Source organism: Zootoca vivipara, chromosome 12 (genome assembly GCF_965207765.1).
Source record: "Zootoca vivipara chromosome 12, rZooViv2.hap1.1, whole genome shotgun sequence".
Classification (NCBI taxonomy): Eukaryota; Metazoa; Chordata; class Lepidosauria; order Squamata; family Lacertidae; genus Zootoca; species Zootoca vivipara.
In genome coordinates this window covers 46,298,258-46,313,029 of record NC_142595.1, presented here as the reverse complement: position 1 = coordinate 46,313,029, position 14,772 = coordinate 46,298,258, and the positions used below count along the sequence as shown (strand labels likewise).

The 14,772-nt window shown below is 41.9% G+C and overlaps 1 protein-coding gene across 1 annotated transcript; it reads left to right on the top strand.

Moving 5' to 3' along the window:
• The first annotated feature begins 982 nt into the window (after positions 1–982).
• Positions 983–10,691, top strand: LOC118078077 (vomeronasal type-2 receptor 26-like). The gene is made up of 6 exons (XM_088654849.1): positions 983–1,134; positions 1,567–1,858; positions 4,391–5,254; positions 6,563–6,790; positions 8,044–8,170; positions 9,790–10,691. The coding sequence occupies exons 1-6, from the start codon at positions 983–985 to the stop codon at positions 10,689–10,691; spliced, it is 2,565 nt and encodes an 854-aa protein (XP_088510975.1).
• The last annotated feature ends 4,081 nt before the right edge of the window (positions 10,692–14,772 follow it).

Below are 14,772 nucleotides of genomic sequence, written 5' to 3'. Positions count from 1 at the left end.
CTCACTTTCTCACTAGTGGTGTGTATGGTGGTGTGTACTGACCATTTCAGGATTCATCCCCATTTTATGGGTTACAGCCAACCCTCTGTGATTGGGCATTGAAGGAAGGAATGTTAAAGGTGGGAAATTTAATTGTACTAGTGGAACTCTGTTGTTCAAACGAAACTGCAGCATTGGACAGAACATGATGTGCCCAACCAAACTGGTGTCTTCATCCTAGGCCCCAACTTTCCTCTTGGTAAATTTATTATTATTCTATTTTGATTTTAATCTAATTTTAAGCTGTATTTTAATTGATTGTTTGACTTAATATTTTAATGTTTTATATATTTTGATGTTACCTGCCCTGAGCCCGGCATTACTGGGGAGGACAGGATAATAATAATAATAATAATAATAATAATAATAATAATAATGGCTTTTGGAATATAAACCTGCTACATCACATTCCAGTAGGGAGGAGAGAAGGGACTTTTGGTTGAATCTGGAAAGAAGATAACCAACATGTTTGTTACAAAAAATAAATAAATGCCACTTTAGAGACCAGGCTCTGAAGAAGTAATTTTCTCATTCCGTAATTATTCAAATTAATATAATTTTTCCAGCTGCCCAAAGCTCCAAACGTTTTCGAGGAGATAGCAACAACAACAGTGAACGAGGAGGCCAAAAAGTATCTATAAGTAACCCCGGTAAAAGTAAGAGCTGGGAGCAGAGGCAAGAGGCAGGCTGGGCTCTGTTAATTTCACCTCTTTATTCATAGTATCCAGACTTAAAACAGGAACATTGCCACTCTCACCTATTCAAAGCATTAGTACTTTAGCAGAGGTGCACAAAACCCAATTTTGCCTGTTTAAGTGATGGGGATGAAGAAAGTGAACAGATAAAGAGGAGATGTATCTTAGAGTGGACCTTTTCTGCAAGAATGCTGGGGTTGGTGGTGATATATCTCCTGCCTTCAATGACATTTGGCATATATGCTAGCATGTGCTCTATGAATGACCCCTTCCCTGTTCCAAATGAGTGGTACCAGCCAGGTGGCCTCTTCATTGGTGGGATGACTTCTCAGATAATTTATGCTTCCCAAGAAGTTCGCTTTCATGAACACCCTTCTCAGAAGTTGTTTGAGGTCTCAGCGTAAGAGTTTTACTCCCCGTTTTTCTATTGTTTGAGCCTGCTCTAATCACACACACACAAAAATTGAGAGTAGTGACAGAGGATGTGCAAAATCTTGCACGTTCCATGAAATTTAACATAGACATGGACTCTGTTGTAACAGTGCTTTCTATTTTGGAAAGTGTGGGTGACAGATTCTGGCACCCCTGCACCTATTTGCATGCATTAGAGTCACTGAGGAGTGAAGGGGGGGGGAGGAAAAGGAAATATTCAAATGCAAAAGTGCCAGACATCACAAGAGATAAACTATCAAACTACTCTGCATAGTACTAAGGTAGAATTCAGAAACATATTCAACAACTATTATCACACTCTCAGATTACCTACAGAGGTATAAAATGTTAATCAATTGTATGATTCTCTTTTAAAATAGTAAAATAAATCTTTTGGCAGTATTGTGACAAAATTCTACCAGCATGCTCTTTCCTTGGCATTTGCCATAAATGAGATCAACCAAAATCCCATGATCTTGCCTAACACGACACTTGGATTCCACATCTACGACAGCTACTATGATGCCATGATGACCTACCGAACCACTCTAGACCTGCTCTTCAAATCGCATACATTTGTCCTCAACTACAGATGTGACAGTCATAAAAAACTCATAGCTGTCATCGGAGGACTTGGCTTTGAGACATCTTCCCTTATGGCAGACATCTTAGGTCTCTTCAAGATTCCACAGGTAGGATCATGGAATAGTGTCTTGGAAATTTTCCACAAACAACTCTATTCTCACTGTGATTTCGTGCTTCAGGAAGTGACAGATAGGGTTGCCAGACTCAATAGAGGACAGGACTTCTGTGCCTTTAATTTCCCTGCTCTCCTTTGAGTCTGGAAACCTTAAAGAGAAACCAGCAGACCCTTTGCTTGGAAATTAAACAAAGGGTCTGCTGGTTTCTCTTTAAGGTTTCCAGACTCAAAAGGGAGCAGGGCAATTAAAGGCACAGAAGTCCTGTCCTCTATTGAGTCTGGCAACCCTAGTGACAGATAAAAAAATTGTCATGGCTAACAGTCATGTAATAGTTATCTTTCAATTGATTTTTCAAAATCTCATTTAAAGCCACACAATTTGTGGCCATCACTCCCTCTTGTTGGAACAAATTCTGTAATTTGACCATGTGCTATGAAAAGAATAACTGGTATTGCCTATCCTTAATCTTTAAACATCCCGCTTCATTCAATGTTCTAGATTTGACGTGTTATGAGGGAGGTGGAAAGGCATTATTTCATCCACCTTGTCTATGCCATGCATAATTTTATATACTTCTATAGCCTCAAAATATTTATATGCTTTTAGTGAAGTTGGGAGATTCTATGTATGTATAAACTTTGGTTCAGGACATGATGCATTCTGGGATGGAACTGAAACCTAGTATCCTGGGGAATGAGCTGTGTCTTTAAGATGAGTTCCTTTCTGTTCCTCTGTGAAATAATGTGTTTGGGGAGTAAAAGCTTTTGCCTGATTAAAGACCCAGCTGGAAATGGAAGGGAGTGACCCCTTTGCAAATTGAGAAAAAAAACAGGTAACTGTTCTCAGCTGCTTTGATTCCTGACAGCACAAGACTTATGTCTATTACTCCCTCATTGGATGATCCACAAATTAAAGATTTAAATTGATTGGTTCCTTAATGAAGACCCCCTCATGGGCTCACAACTATAAGAGTCTGGGTTTTGAGATGCTAATTTGGTTGCTGAGGTTGGACCAGCTATGCTGTCCTTTTGTTATGTTTTTTTTTGCCTAAGGGAGATAGAGCGAATTTCTTTTGTCCTCTTAAAGTTTTAGTATGTGAGTATTAAAGTGTCTTAGCTAGTGATACTTCAGATGTTATTATTTTATTGTTTGTAATGCCTTTTGGAGAATTGTGTATTCTTTTTATATTAGTTGCCTTTCTCTTAAATTAATCTTGAAAGAACATTTTGTCTGTATGTTTTGTGTCTCCAGCTGCAAAGCTGAATCCAATGTCTGGCCATAAGGTTGCTCTACCATTGGAATTTCTGCCTGGGTCTGCGGTAAAGCAGTCAGGACCATCTGCCCAGAACAGTGTTGTGTGTGTGTGTGTGTGTGCTCCTTTTACCTCCCGTCTCAGGGCTGTCAGTAGTGGTGGCCACCTGTCAAGGGAATGGTGGCAGCAACTACCCTTTTTTGCCCTTTGTGTACCGTATTTTTCGTTCCATAAGACACACCTTTTCCTCCTAAAAAGTAAGAGGAAATTCTGTGTGTCTTATGGAGCAAATGTGTGGTCCCTGTAGCCAAATTGCCCAGGGGCTAAAGGCAGATCACAAGCTAACAACAAGAAGAGAGAGCCTTGAAAAGAACCCACTCAGCAGCTGATTGCAAAAGATTGGGGACGGATAAGAGAGCTAGCTCCCTTCCAGGCCCCTCCAGGTCCCTTGCCTAGGCCTCAGTTGTTGTCTGCAGAGGGAGACATGTGACTGGCTGATTAGATTATCTATCTGGAAACTGTAGAAATGGGTCCCTTTCCTTTCCTATAGAAGAAGCTGCAGAACTGTGAGTTGAATCCCATAAAAACAGGGTTTTTCCCCCTTTGCAAGGAAACTCAGCAACTTTGAGCTGATCCCAAAAAATGGAGCTTTCTCCCTTTGCAAAAAAGATGCACAACTCTGAGCTTACCCCCCCCCCCCAAAAAACGGGGCTTTTCCCATTTGCAAAAAAGCTGTACAACTTTGAGTTGATCCTATTAAAAAATGGAGCTTTCCCCCTTTGCAAAAGAAGCTTCTTCAAATATTTAATTTGGGGGGGGGGCAAAGGCACCTAGGCCTCTAGGAGTTGGCTGCTATGCCTAGGACAATTCAAGAAAGCGAAATATTTTTTTTCTTGTTTTCCTCCTCTGAAAACTAGGTGCGTCCTATGGTCAGGTGTGTCCTATGGATCGAAAAATATGGTACTTTTGGGAAAGCCTGAGCTCTCTTTTTCCTGGTTTCTCAGCCCTACCTTAGAAAATGGGGCTGGTTGGAGGAGAGATGAAGGGGAGCCCATTAACCCTCTTTTCCCTTCATTTTTTTAAAAAACCCTTTCTTTCACCACAATACCATCCACATATTCATTCATTTATTCATTCATTTAAATATTTAGAAACCTCACTTTTGTAAATAAAAAAGGAACTAGGCAATGTTCATCACAAATCACAATGCAAATAGTACATCTATCAGCTATACCTTATTTGACAATAAATATCTGTATATTTTCTTTTAGCTCACCTATGGCTCCTTTCCACCAAAGAAGAATGACTTAGGTCCTGTCCACTTTTTATACCACATGGTGCCAAATGAAGCCCATCTGTACAAGGGGATTATTGGCTTGTTTAACCATTTTGGATGGACGTGGGTTGGGCTCTTCATTGTGGATGATGACAGTGGAGAACATTTCTTGCAGACCATGGAGCTGTTGTTTTCCCAAAATGGAATCTGTTCAGCCTTCATACAAAGAATCCCACAGGCACCCAATTTGGATGATTTAGATACAGTTGTTGACATATTCTCAAGTAATTATATAGATTTCACAGATGACAAAGCCAATGTCTTTATCATCTATGGGGAATCTATGACAATTGTATGGCTGAGAACCATTACAATTCTGCAAGATCCTGCAAATTGGAGAAAGACATCATTTAAAAAGGTGTGGGTCATGACAAGCCAGATTGATTTAATATTGACAGGCTTTCAAAGGGGCTGGGGTCTTCATTTATTCCATGGGGCAATTTCCTTTGCAATTCACTCAGAAGATGTTTTAGCCTTCAAAGAATTTCTTCAGAAAGGAAAGCCTTATTGGGCCAAAGGAGATGGATTTGTTAATGAATTCTGGGAGCAAGCGTTTGACTGTTCATTTCCAAATCTTGAAGAGCCAGCAAATGACTTCAAAGTATGTACTGGGGAGGAGAAGTTGGAGAGTCTTCCTGGTCCTCAGTTTGACCTGCTCATGTCTGGCCACAGCTACAGTATCTATAATGCGGTCTATGCTGTGGTTCATGCTTTGCATGCTGTTTACTCAAGTAGAACCAAACCCAGAGTCATGCTGAGAAGGGGAAGATTTGAACTTCAAGATCTGCAGCCTTGGCAGGTAATATCACTACAACAAAATATTTTAATTTAAGCAACGTATCAGCTCTAGTGGAGACTACGGACAGCTACACAGCTCAAAAATAATATGTTTCAAGTGTGGTTTAAGTGCAATATACAAAGTGACAATAGATTAAAAAAGCATTTTCGAAATGGTTTTTAATATGTGTGCAGATTCCACCTACATGCAGTTGTCTGATTCATGAATAGCTGATGGAATGGAGTTGCATAACTAACTAGTTGACAATATTTGATCGGTTCACATTTCCTCTTTGAGCTGAAGAACTAAAATAATTCACATAATCTCCAGTGCAGTAAAAAACTTCATTACTCATATGTTAAATGTAGTTTAATGCTAATACTTGGTCCTCATTAGATGAAACTCTGTAAGCAGTATTAATAAAGAAAAAAGTTGGTAAAAAGTGTCATGAGATGATGAAGGTGACTTTTCCTCTTTCTCCTTTTCATTCTGTTTTTCCCCCCAAATAAAAATGCCCCTCCAGTTCTTACCCTTCCCTCAATCCTCTCTTGTTTCTTTTTTTAAAAAAAAATAAATTAAATTAAAACGAGTAATTTATTTGCATATTTTAAAAATTACAAAAACAAATCCAAAAATAATACAAAGAGAGGATACAAATAAATTTAAAAATACAAAATTACAAAGAAATCAAATACAAAGATAGAATGAAATACAAATATATCAAAAATTCATAAAGAAAAAGAAAAATGCAAAAGAAATTTTTCAAAAAATTGACTTCCTATTGTTTAAACATCGCTTTCCTTTTTGAGATTTTATCTTATCCTGCTTTATCTTATCTTGATTACTTTAGCATAACTTTCTGACATGATTATTTAATATAGGTATTTTGATCTACCTTATTTATCCAAAATCTATTCGTTAAGAATTTGAGAAAAAACAAAGAAATATTTAATATGAATATTTTCTGTATGTATTTCAATCAAAGCATATCACCAAATTTGTATTTATAGTTTCTTTAGTTAAATAATCATCTACATATTTCCATTCTGCCTTACATTTTTGCTTTGGGGTGTTCCTAATCGCTGCTGTCATTTTAGCCAAATTCATAAATTCCACTAACTTTGCTTGCCATTCCAAGATCGTTGGAACTTTCTCTCCCTTCCAATTTTTAGCAATGAGGAGACGAGCTGCTGCGCAGGCATATAATAGGATATTTTTCCTATCATCCAGGAATTTATCAGGCACCATACTTAATAGGAATATTTCTGGCTTTTTCCTTAATGTGATTTTTAACATCTTGTTTCTTGTTTCTTTGTCACATTCAATTAGCTCCACCTCTCTCTCAATGACGTTTCATTTAACAACTCAGCTGGAGAAACTATCGCATTTAATGGAGAAACAGAAATGGGAGGTGAATTTGACATCACTAACCTAGTTATATTTCCCAACAATTCCTTCCAAAGAGTGAAAGTTGGAAGGGTCGGTCCTGGTGGTCTTGGAGAAAAAGAGTTCATCATTGATGAGGACATAATTGTGTGGCCCAATGGTTTTAACCAGGTGTGGCTCCTGAGGTATTCATTTGGATGTCATAAAGTTTCTTTGCTGTCCACCATGATATTTTAAAAGGCTGCACAGTCATACCTCGGGTTACAGCCGCTTCAGGTTGCGTCCTTTCCTCCCGCACAGATCACGTTTGCAACCCGAGTGTCCACTGTATGAGAATCTTCCCCAAAGTACTTCCAGGTGACATTGTTGAGCTCCAACTTCCCTAGGGTTGCCAGACTGAATAGAGGACAGGACTTTTGTGCCTTTAACTGTCCTGCTCTCTTTTGAGTCTGGAAACCTTAAAGAGAAACCAGCAGACCCTTTGTTTAATTTCCAAGCAAAGGGTCTGCTGGTTTCTCTTTAAGGTTTCCAGATTCAAAAGAGAGCAGGGCAATTAAAGGCACAGAAGTCCTCTCCTCTATTGAGTCTGGCAACCCTAAACTTCCCTGACCTTTGGTCATGTTGTTTGGGACTAGAGGTGGATAAAAATTGGTTAAATTATCATTTAAAACCCAAATTAATTAGAGTTATCCGGAAAAGTAATGTGTACAAAAATGCATACATTCAGGGCAATTGTTTGGAAAAAATGTACATATTAGTCAAAAAACACACAGAAAATCTGCATATTAGGGAAAAAAATCTGCACTCAAGCTGCTTTAAAATTTAATCTGTATAAACACCTTTCCTGCATTTATTTAAGGATAAATTAGGGGCGGGATACATTTTCTACAGCATATAAAACCCTTACACAGCTGAAGATTTTGTATGTTTTAAGGTATTGATTCTAGATTTTCTTATTTTTTTTGTAAACTGATTTGAGGTGGTGTTTTTAAACAATCAAGTGATGTATAAATCTTATGAAATAAATAACTAAATCAAATGTTGATGAATTTTCAATATGAGGGTTGGGTTGTTTTTTAAAAAATAATGCAAATTTAGAGACTGAAATTAAGATTGGAAAAAAGTGATAGAAACTGAAATTGAAATATTTGCTGATCACTGTTTTAGACTATTTGAAGGTAGTTGGAATCCATCAACATCTAAGAAACACCACGTAGAGAATGACTGGCATGAAATTAAATCAGTGCTACCAAGAATTTTCAAAATCTAGTTAGTCTTTAAATGCAAAACATCTCTAAACTCCTAGTCACATCTTTAAAACAGTGTTCGTTCAGTGCTAGTTGTTTGAAAACCAGCAAACTGGGGGGGGGGGGGGAGCTTTTTTTTTGCTATCTTCTCCCATTGTAAATTCTGTTTATGGATAGGTCCTTCCTATTTCTTTGTGTAATGAACCCTGCCATCCTGGTCATCAGAAGAAAAGGAAGGAAATAGAAAAATTTTGCTGCTATGATTGTGCTCCATGCTCTGAAGGGAAGTTTGCCCACCAGACAGGTAGGTAATGTGCTACTCCAGCCCTTTCATCAAAGAGGCTAAATCAAATTTTTGCCTTAGCTCAGTAAATTTGAAAGTGATCAGTTGTCCAGGCAAGCTTGTGAGTCCTTGGCTAGTCCTTGGTTTCTTCCTTGATAAAGCATGCATACATTTCTATGCTCATTCCCACACATACTTACTCAGACATAATCCCCAAACCCTTATCCACTAATTTATGTGGATACAAATAATGAGAGCATAAGAAGATCCAGAGGCTTCTATATACTCTTCACACAGTAGCCAACAAGGTACCTCCTCACAAGGAGGACCTGAGTACAACAGACCTCTCCCTCTGTTATTTCCCAGTATTCACACTCCTATCACCTCTGATACTGGTGGCAATATAAAAAGGTAAAGGACCCCTGACAGTTAAGTCCAGTCACGAACGACTCTGCGGTTGCGGCGCTCATCTAGCTTTACTGGCCGAGGGAGCCGGCATTTTGTCCACAGACAGTTTCCGGGTCATGTGGCCAGCATGACTAAGCCGCTTCTGGTGAACCAGAGCAGCGCACGGTACCTATTTATCTACTTGCACTTTGATGTGCTTTTGAACTGTTAGGTTGGCAGGAGCTGGGACCGAGCAACGGGAGCTCACCCTGTCGCAGGGATTCAAACCGCCGACCTTCCGATCGGCAAGCCCAAGGCTCAGTGGTTTAGACCACAGCGCCCATCATGATAAGGAGCCATTGAGGTTGCTATTCTGTGTACATATATTTGGCATTAAACTTCAAGTTTCTGAGCAAGTATGAGTGTTGCAGTTTCAGAGCAACCATGCACAGCACTGACCCTTTTTATGTTGTCATAGGAAAACCAGCCACAAGCAGGTGTGAGTTAGTGTGAGAGGTGGAAAGCCAAAGTTCACAGTTTCAGAAGGGAAGTTTGAAATCATGTATAAACACCTTTCCTGCATTTATTTAAGGAAAGATGAGGAGAGGGATACATTTTCTACAGCATATATTGCCACATTCCCATTTCAGATACCAGTCACTAAGCATAGCTGCCAAGTCTCCCGTTTTCCCCGGGAAACCCCCCGTTTTTACTTACCTTTTCCTGGTGGTCCCCAGTATCACTTTGTCTCCTGTTTTTCTCCGTTATTTTCCCCTGCCGGCGGCCATTTTTTCTTTCTTTCTGATTTGCCCGTCTATGGGCACAAAAATGGCCGCCGCCGGCTTCAAAAGTCGCATCTACACATGACCGGAAGTGCATAGATGTGACTTCCGGTGTTGGCGGCGGCCATTTTGGTGCCCATAGGTGGGCGGGGCAACACCGGAAGTTGCGTCGACGCAACTTCCGGTGTCACACGGCTGCCGGTCCCGGATTCTGCAGTCCGGGACTTGGAAGGTAAGTCGCTAAGACTTCTGATCTTTACTTATCCCTTATATATATATTAAATCTAAGATAGAAACATTGAACAAGCATGCAATCACAAATCTCACACGAAGATGCATACATGTTGTGCTAATATGGTAGCATACCTTAGCTACCATATTAGCACAACAACAACTGCCGTTACAGGAGGCAGAGTGAGAACTGTCCATATATGAACTGGCACTGAAGTAGGATTTCCTCCTATATTCCAGATATGGCTGACTGTTTAAAATGCCCAGAAGATCAGTATGCAAGTGATGACAAAAACCGATGCATCCCCAAAACTATCACTTTTCTGCATTACCAAGAATCCTTAGGAATCAGTTTAACATCGCTTGCTGTTTCTTTTTCTGTGGTCACAGCATTGGTGCTAGGAACTTTTATTAAGTATAAAAATACACCCATTGTCAAAGCCAACAATCCGAACCTCACCTACACTCTCCTCACCTGCCTCATGCTCTGCTTCCTCTCTTCTTTACTATTCCTGGGCAAACCTGGAAAAGTGACCTGTCTTCTCCGACAACCTACCTTTGGCATCGTATTCTCAATGGCTATTTCTTGCTTGTTGGCAAAGACCACTATTGTTTCTTTAGCATTCATGGCAACAAAACCTGGATCTAGAATGAAGAAATGGGTGGGGAAGAAACTGACCAACTCTATTGTCCTATCCTGTTCTCTTATTCAAGCAAGTATTTGTACTGTGTGGTTGGCAACAGCTCCCCCATTCTGTGATTTAGACATGCACTCAGCAAAGGAAGAAATCATTCTGCAATGTAATGAAGGGTCAGTCGTCATGTTCTACTGTGTCTTGGGCTACATGGGCCTGCTGGCAATCCTCAGCTTCATTGTGGCATTCCTGGCCCGCAAGTTACCTGATACTTTTAATGAAGCCAAGTTCATTACATTCAGCATGCTGCTCTTTTGCAGTGTGTGGGTTTCCTTTGTTCCAACTTACCTGAGCACCAAAGGGAAAGACATGGTGACTGTAGAGATCTTTTCTATCTTAGCCTCCAGTGCCGGGCTACTAAGTTGCATCTTTTCTCCTAAATGCTACATCATTGTTTTGAGGCCTGAGTTGAACAACAGGGAGCAAATAATAAAGAAAAGGCGTTAAAATATCTTTCTTTTAGTTTATTTATTCAATGATGTGCAACCTCTTCCAAGTTAAGATCTGATTTTAGGGTATCTAATTTGAGGTCAAGTTCCACAATAATGGAAAGCTGGAAGGTAAGTCCACCAGCATGCAATGATCAGCAATGACATTGCGCAATATTACAAATTGTGTGTGCTTGTAATAATAATAATAATAATAATAATAATAATAATAATTTTATTTATACCCCGCCCATCTGGCTGGGTTTCCCCAGACACTCTGGGCAGCTTCCAACAGAAAAATGAAATAAAATAATCGATTAAACATCCCTAAACAGGGCTGCCTTCAGATGTCTTCTAAAAATCTGGTAGCTCTTTTTCTCTTTGACATCTGATAGGAGGGCGTTCCACAGGGCGGGCGCCACCACCAAGAAGGCCCTCTGCCTGGTTCCCTGCAACTTGGCTCCTTGCAATGAGGGAACCGCCAGAAGGCCCTCGGTCCTGGACCTCAGTGTCTGGGCAGAACGATGGGTGTGGAGATGCTCCTTCAGGTATACTGGACCGAGGTCATTTAGGGCTTTAAAGGTCAGCACCAACACTTTAAACTGTGCTCAGAAACATACTGGGAGCCAATGTAGATCTTTCAAGACCGGTGTTACATGGTTTCGGCGGCCGCTCCCATTCACCAGTCTAGCTGCCGCATTCTGGATGAGTTGTAGTTTCCAAGTCACCTTCAAAGGTAGCCCCACGTAGAGCGCATTGCAGCAGTCAATGCAGCCACACTTCCCCCCTAGATTTTCAAGTTCAAATCTAGATGGGGAGGATGCATTTTCTGGGACCATCAAAGGCACCCACCACATTATCTTGTTCATCATCATCATCATTATTATTTTGGTTTCCATCCTGTTTTTCCTCTCATAGGAGCTCAGTACGGTATATATTGTTTTATGGAGCACATGAGAAGTTCTGTATTACTATAAGAATCCTTTGAGTTGACCCAAGCCTGCTTTTTAATCAGTTGACTTTCAAAAAATAGAATAATAGAATTTTGGAGTTGGGAAGGATCCTGAGAATCATTTTGTCCAACCCCCTGCAATGCAGGTATATGTGGCTATTCCATATGATGATCTAACCTGCAGCCTTGGCATGATCAGCATTGACATTTTATGGTTTGTTAAACATGAAAATAGTTGTTTTTAACTATTAATTGATGAATATTGCTGTCAATTACACCTGCACTTCAGCTCATACTGCAGAATCTATCACTGCATTGCAACCTGTTGTGAAGGATACATGTAGCAAATTGAAATGCATTTCATAGGGTCACAGCATGAACTCGAACCTAACCTAAAAATAAAGTTCATTTTAAAATGGTAACCAGGTGGCATCTCATTATTGGGAAAAAAGAAGAATCAGGACTTTAAATCCCAATATGTTCAATGAGCCACTGAGAAGTCAGTACCAATTAATTCCAGAGGTCTACAGTACTCAGAACAACTTCTTCTCTCTGTTGTGATCAGTTATAAAATTACAATCCCTACATATTTACACAATCTTTCATGTTGCTTGTAAGGACTCGGGATCCTTAGAACCACTGGCGGAAATTCATTCTCCGGCACCGGGGGCGAAGAGCAGGTGGGGGCCAGACTGGCGTGCGGTCTGGGGGCGTGGGTGCATTCAGGGGGCGGGGCGCCCAGCGCAGGTGGGGAGACAGCCGCCATGGCCCCCTCGGGATCACGCTGCCCGGGGCGGAGCGCCCCCATCACCCCTCCCTCCTACACCCCTGCTTACAACTACTAGGAAAGATAATAGCACTGATATACTTCAGGAATTGAGCTGGACCCTGCAGTCATCATCTGAGGCCCTTCTTCATGTGCCTCGTCTGTGAGAGGGTGGCAACATGAGACCAGGTTCTTTCTGCAGCTGCTCCCCCTTTGTGGAATGCTTTACCCAGGGAAGCTCGCCTGGCACCTTCATTGCATATATTTGAGGGTCATGCAAAAACAACCCTCTTTTCCCAGGCTTTTGGCTAATTAAACAATCTCTGGCTTTCTGAGCTGTGGGCAGGGGTTATTGATTTTTTTCATTTTACAATATTATTTATTTTTTTAAAAAAAAAACATTGTCAATTGCCCTGTGATCCATGCAGGTCTTTAATGTTTGATATAATTATAATAAAAGGGCTTGAGTGAATGAGATTTTGCTGTTAACTGTCTTTTTACTATTGCATTGTGCATAATCATCCTCTCCCTTTTTGTCTACTGCAGCATCAAAAGCCACAAAAACATTGTCCCCAGAATGCCTTTGGATGGGAAGGTCCTTGACATTTCTAGCTCCTCCGGCCCCTTTGGATTATTATTACGCCAATCACAAAACAAAGCCCCTATCTAATGAGGAGTGGTTGGCATGTCAATACCTGACCCCGGAAGAAATGGGCCCCCCAACACTTCCTTCAACACCAAAATTGACAACACACCAAGTTGAACTGGTGCAGCCTAGGCCTGGAAATGGTTCAGTCTTTGTGGACAAACTTGGCACTTTAGAAACCATTCAGGCAGAAGACTGACACAGGAACCCAGGGGACGGGTGCCTTGATGGACAAACTGTGCACTTTAATTTAATCCGGGATGTGGCGGGAGGGGCTATACTTATACCTATTGGAGATGTCTGTCCATCCGATTCTACATATCATCATTATATCCTTCCTATTCAAGAGACTGGGCCTAGGGCAGATCTGTTATTGAAGGGACATCACTCCTTTGGGGAGGACGCTGACACGGGGCTAGGGATCACCACTGTCGATGGGCGAGGGAGGTATGGTGGTGGGGGTAGATTTCACAGGCGAAGGGTTTTGAGATGTGGTGATGCTCGAATCCCTTCCAATCTACGCCCCATCCCGAGGGACGAGGGTAGGGTGAGCAGGGATTATCCACCTCCGTCACTGGTGTTGTGCAATGCCAGGTCCATAGGCAATAAAACCGCCACTATGCGAGACTTTTTTATCTCACTGGGGGTTGACCTGGCTTGTGTGACGGAGACCTGGGTACGTGAAGGTGAAGTAGTTGCATTACATGAAATAACACCCCCTGGGTTCTCCGTCCTCCACCAGTCACGGACTGTGGGTCGGGGGGGAGGGGTGGCGTTGTTAATCCGGGAGGATTGCTCTTTCAGGGCTCTGCCATCACCATCAATCACCGGCATTGAATGTGTTGGCCTAGTGTGGGGCACCAAGGAGGGCTTGGCTGTCTGGCTGGTGTACCGACCACCCAGCGCACCAGCAGCCACCCTGTCGGACCTGTTGGAGGTGGTGGCCGGCTGGGCCTTGGAGTTCCCTAACTTATTGGTTTTGGGGGACTTCAACATCCATGCTGATGCCACCCCCTCCTCACGGGTTCCGGACCTGGTGTCTTCCATGGCGACATTAGGGCTCTCCCAGTTTGTTTTGGGTCCCACACACCAAGCAGGCCACACGCTGGATTTGATTTTTGGTGCAGGTATAGATGTGATCATGTCCCCAATTATGGAAGTGCCATGGTCTGATCACTACGCTCTGAAAGCCAGGATTGACTTACCGCCTCTGCCCCGCTTGGGTGGTGAGCCGATTTGGGCTCGTCCGCGAAGGCTGATGGATCCTGATAGATTCCGTCAGGCTTTACGGGACCCTGCTCCCCCTGGTGGCTCGTTAAATGAGCTGGTCGAGAACTGGAATAACCGGCTCTTGGCGGCCATTGATGAGATCGCACCTAAGCGCCCTCTGCAACCCCGCCGAAACCGGGCCCCTTGGTTCACCGAGGAACTTCGGAAAATGAAGCGGGACCTCAGACGGCTTGAGCGAGTATGGCGGCATACTCGCGACGGAGCCTCAAGAACATCTTATAGGTCGCTTATGAAAACCTACGAGATGGCGGTGAAAGCCACAAAGAAGTCTTACTTCTCAGCTTCCATCGCATCCGCTAGCTCTCGCCCGGCACAACTTTTTCGAACAATCAGGTCTCTAACAACCCTTGAGGATCAGTCAAATTTAGGCACTAATTCGACCCATAGCTGTGAGGCATTTGCGAGCTTTTTTGCGGAGAAAGTCTTGACACTTCGCCGTGACCTTT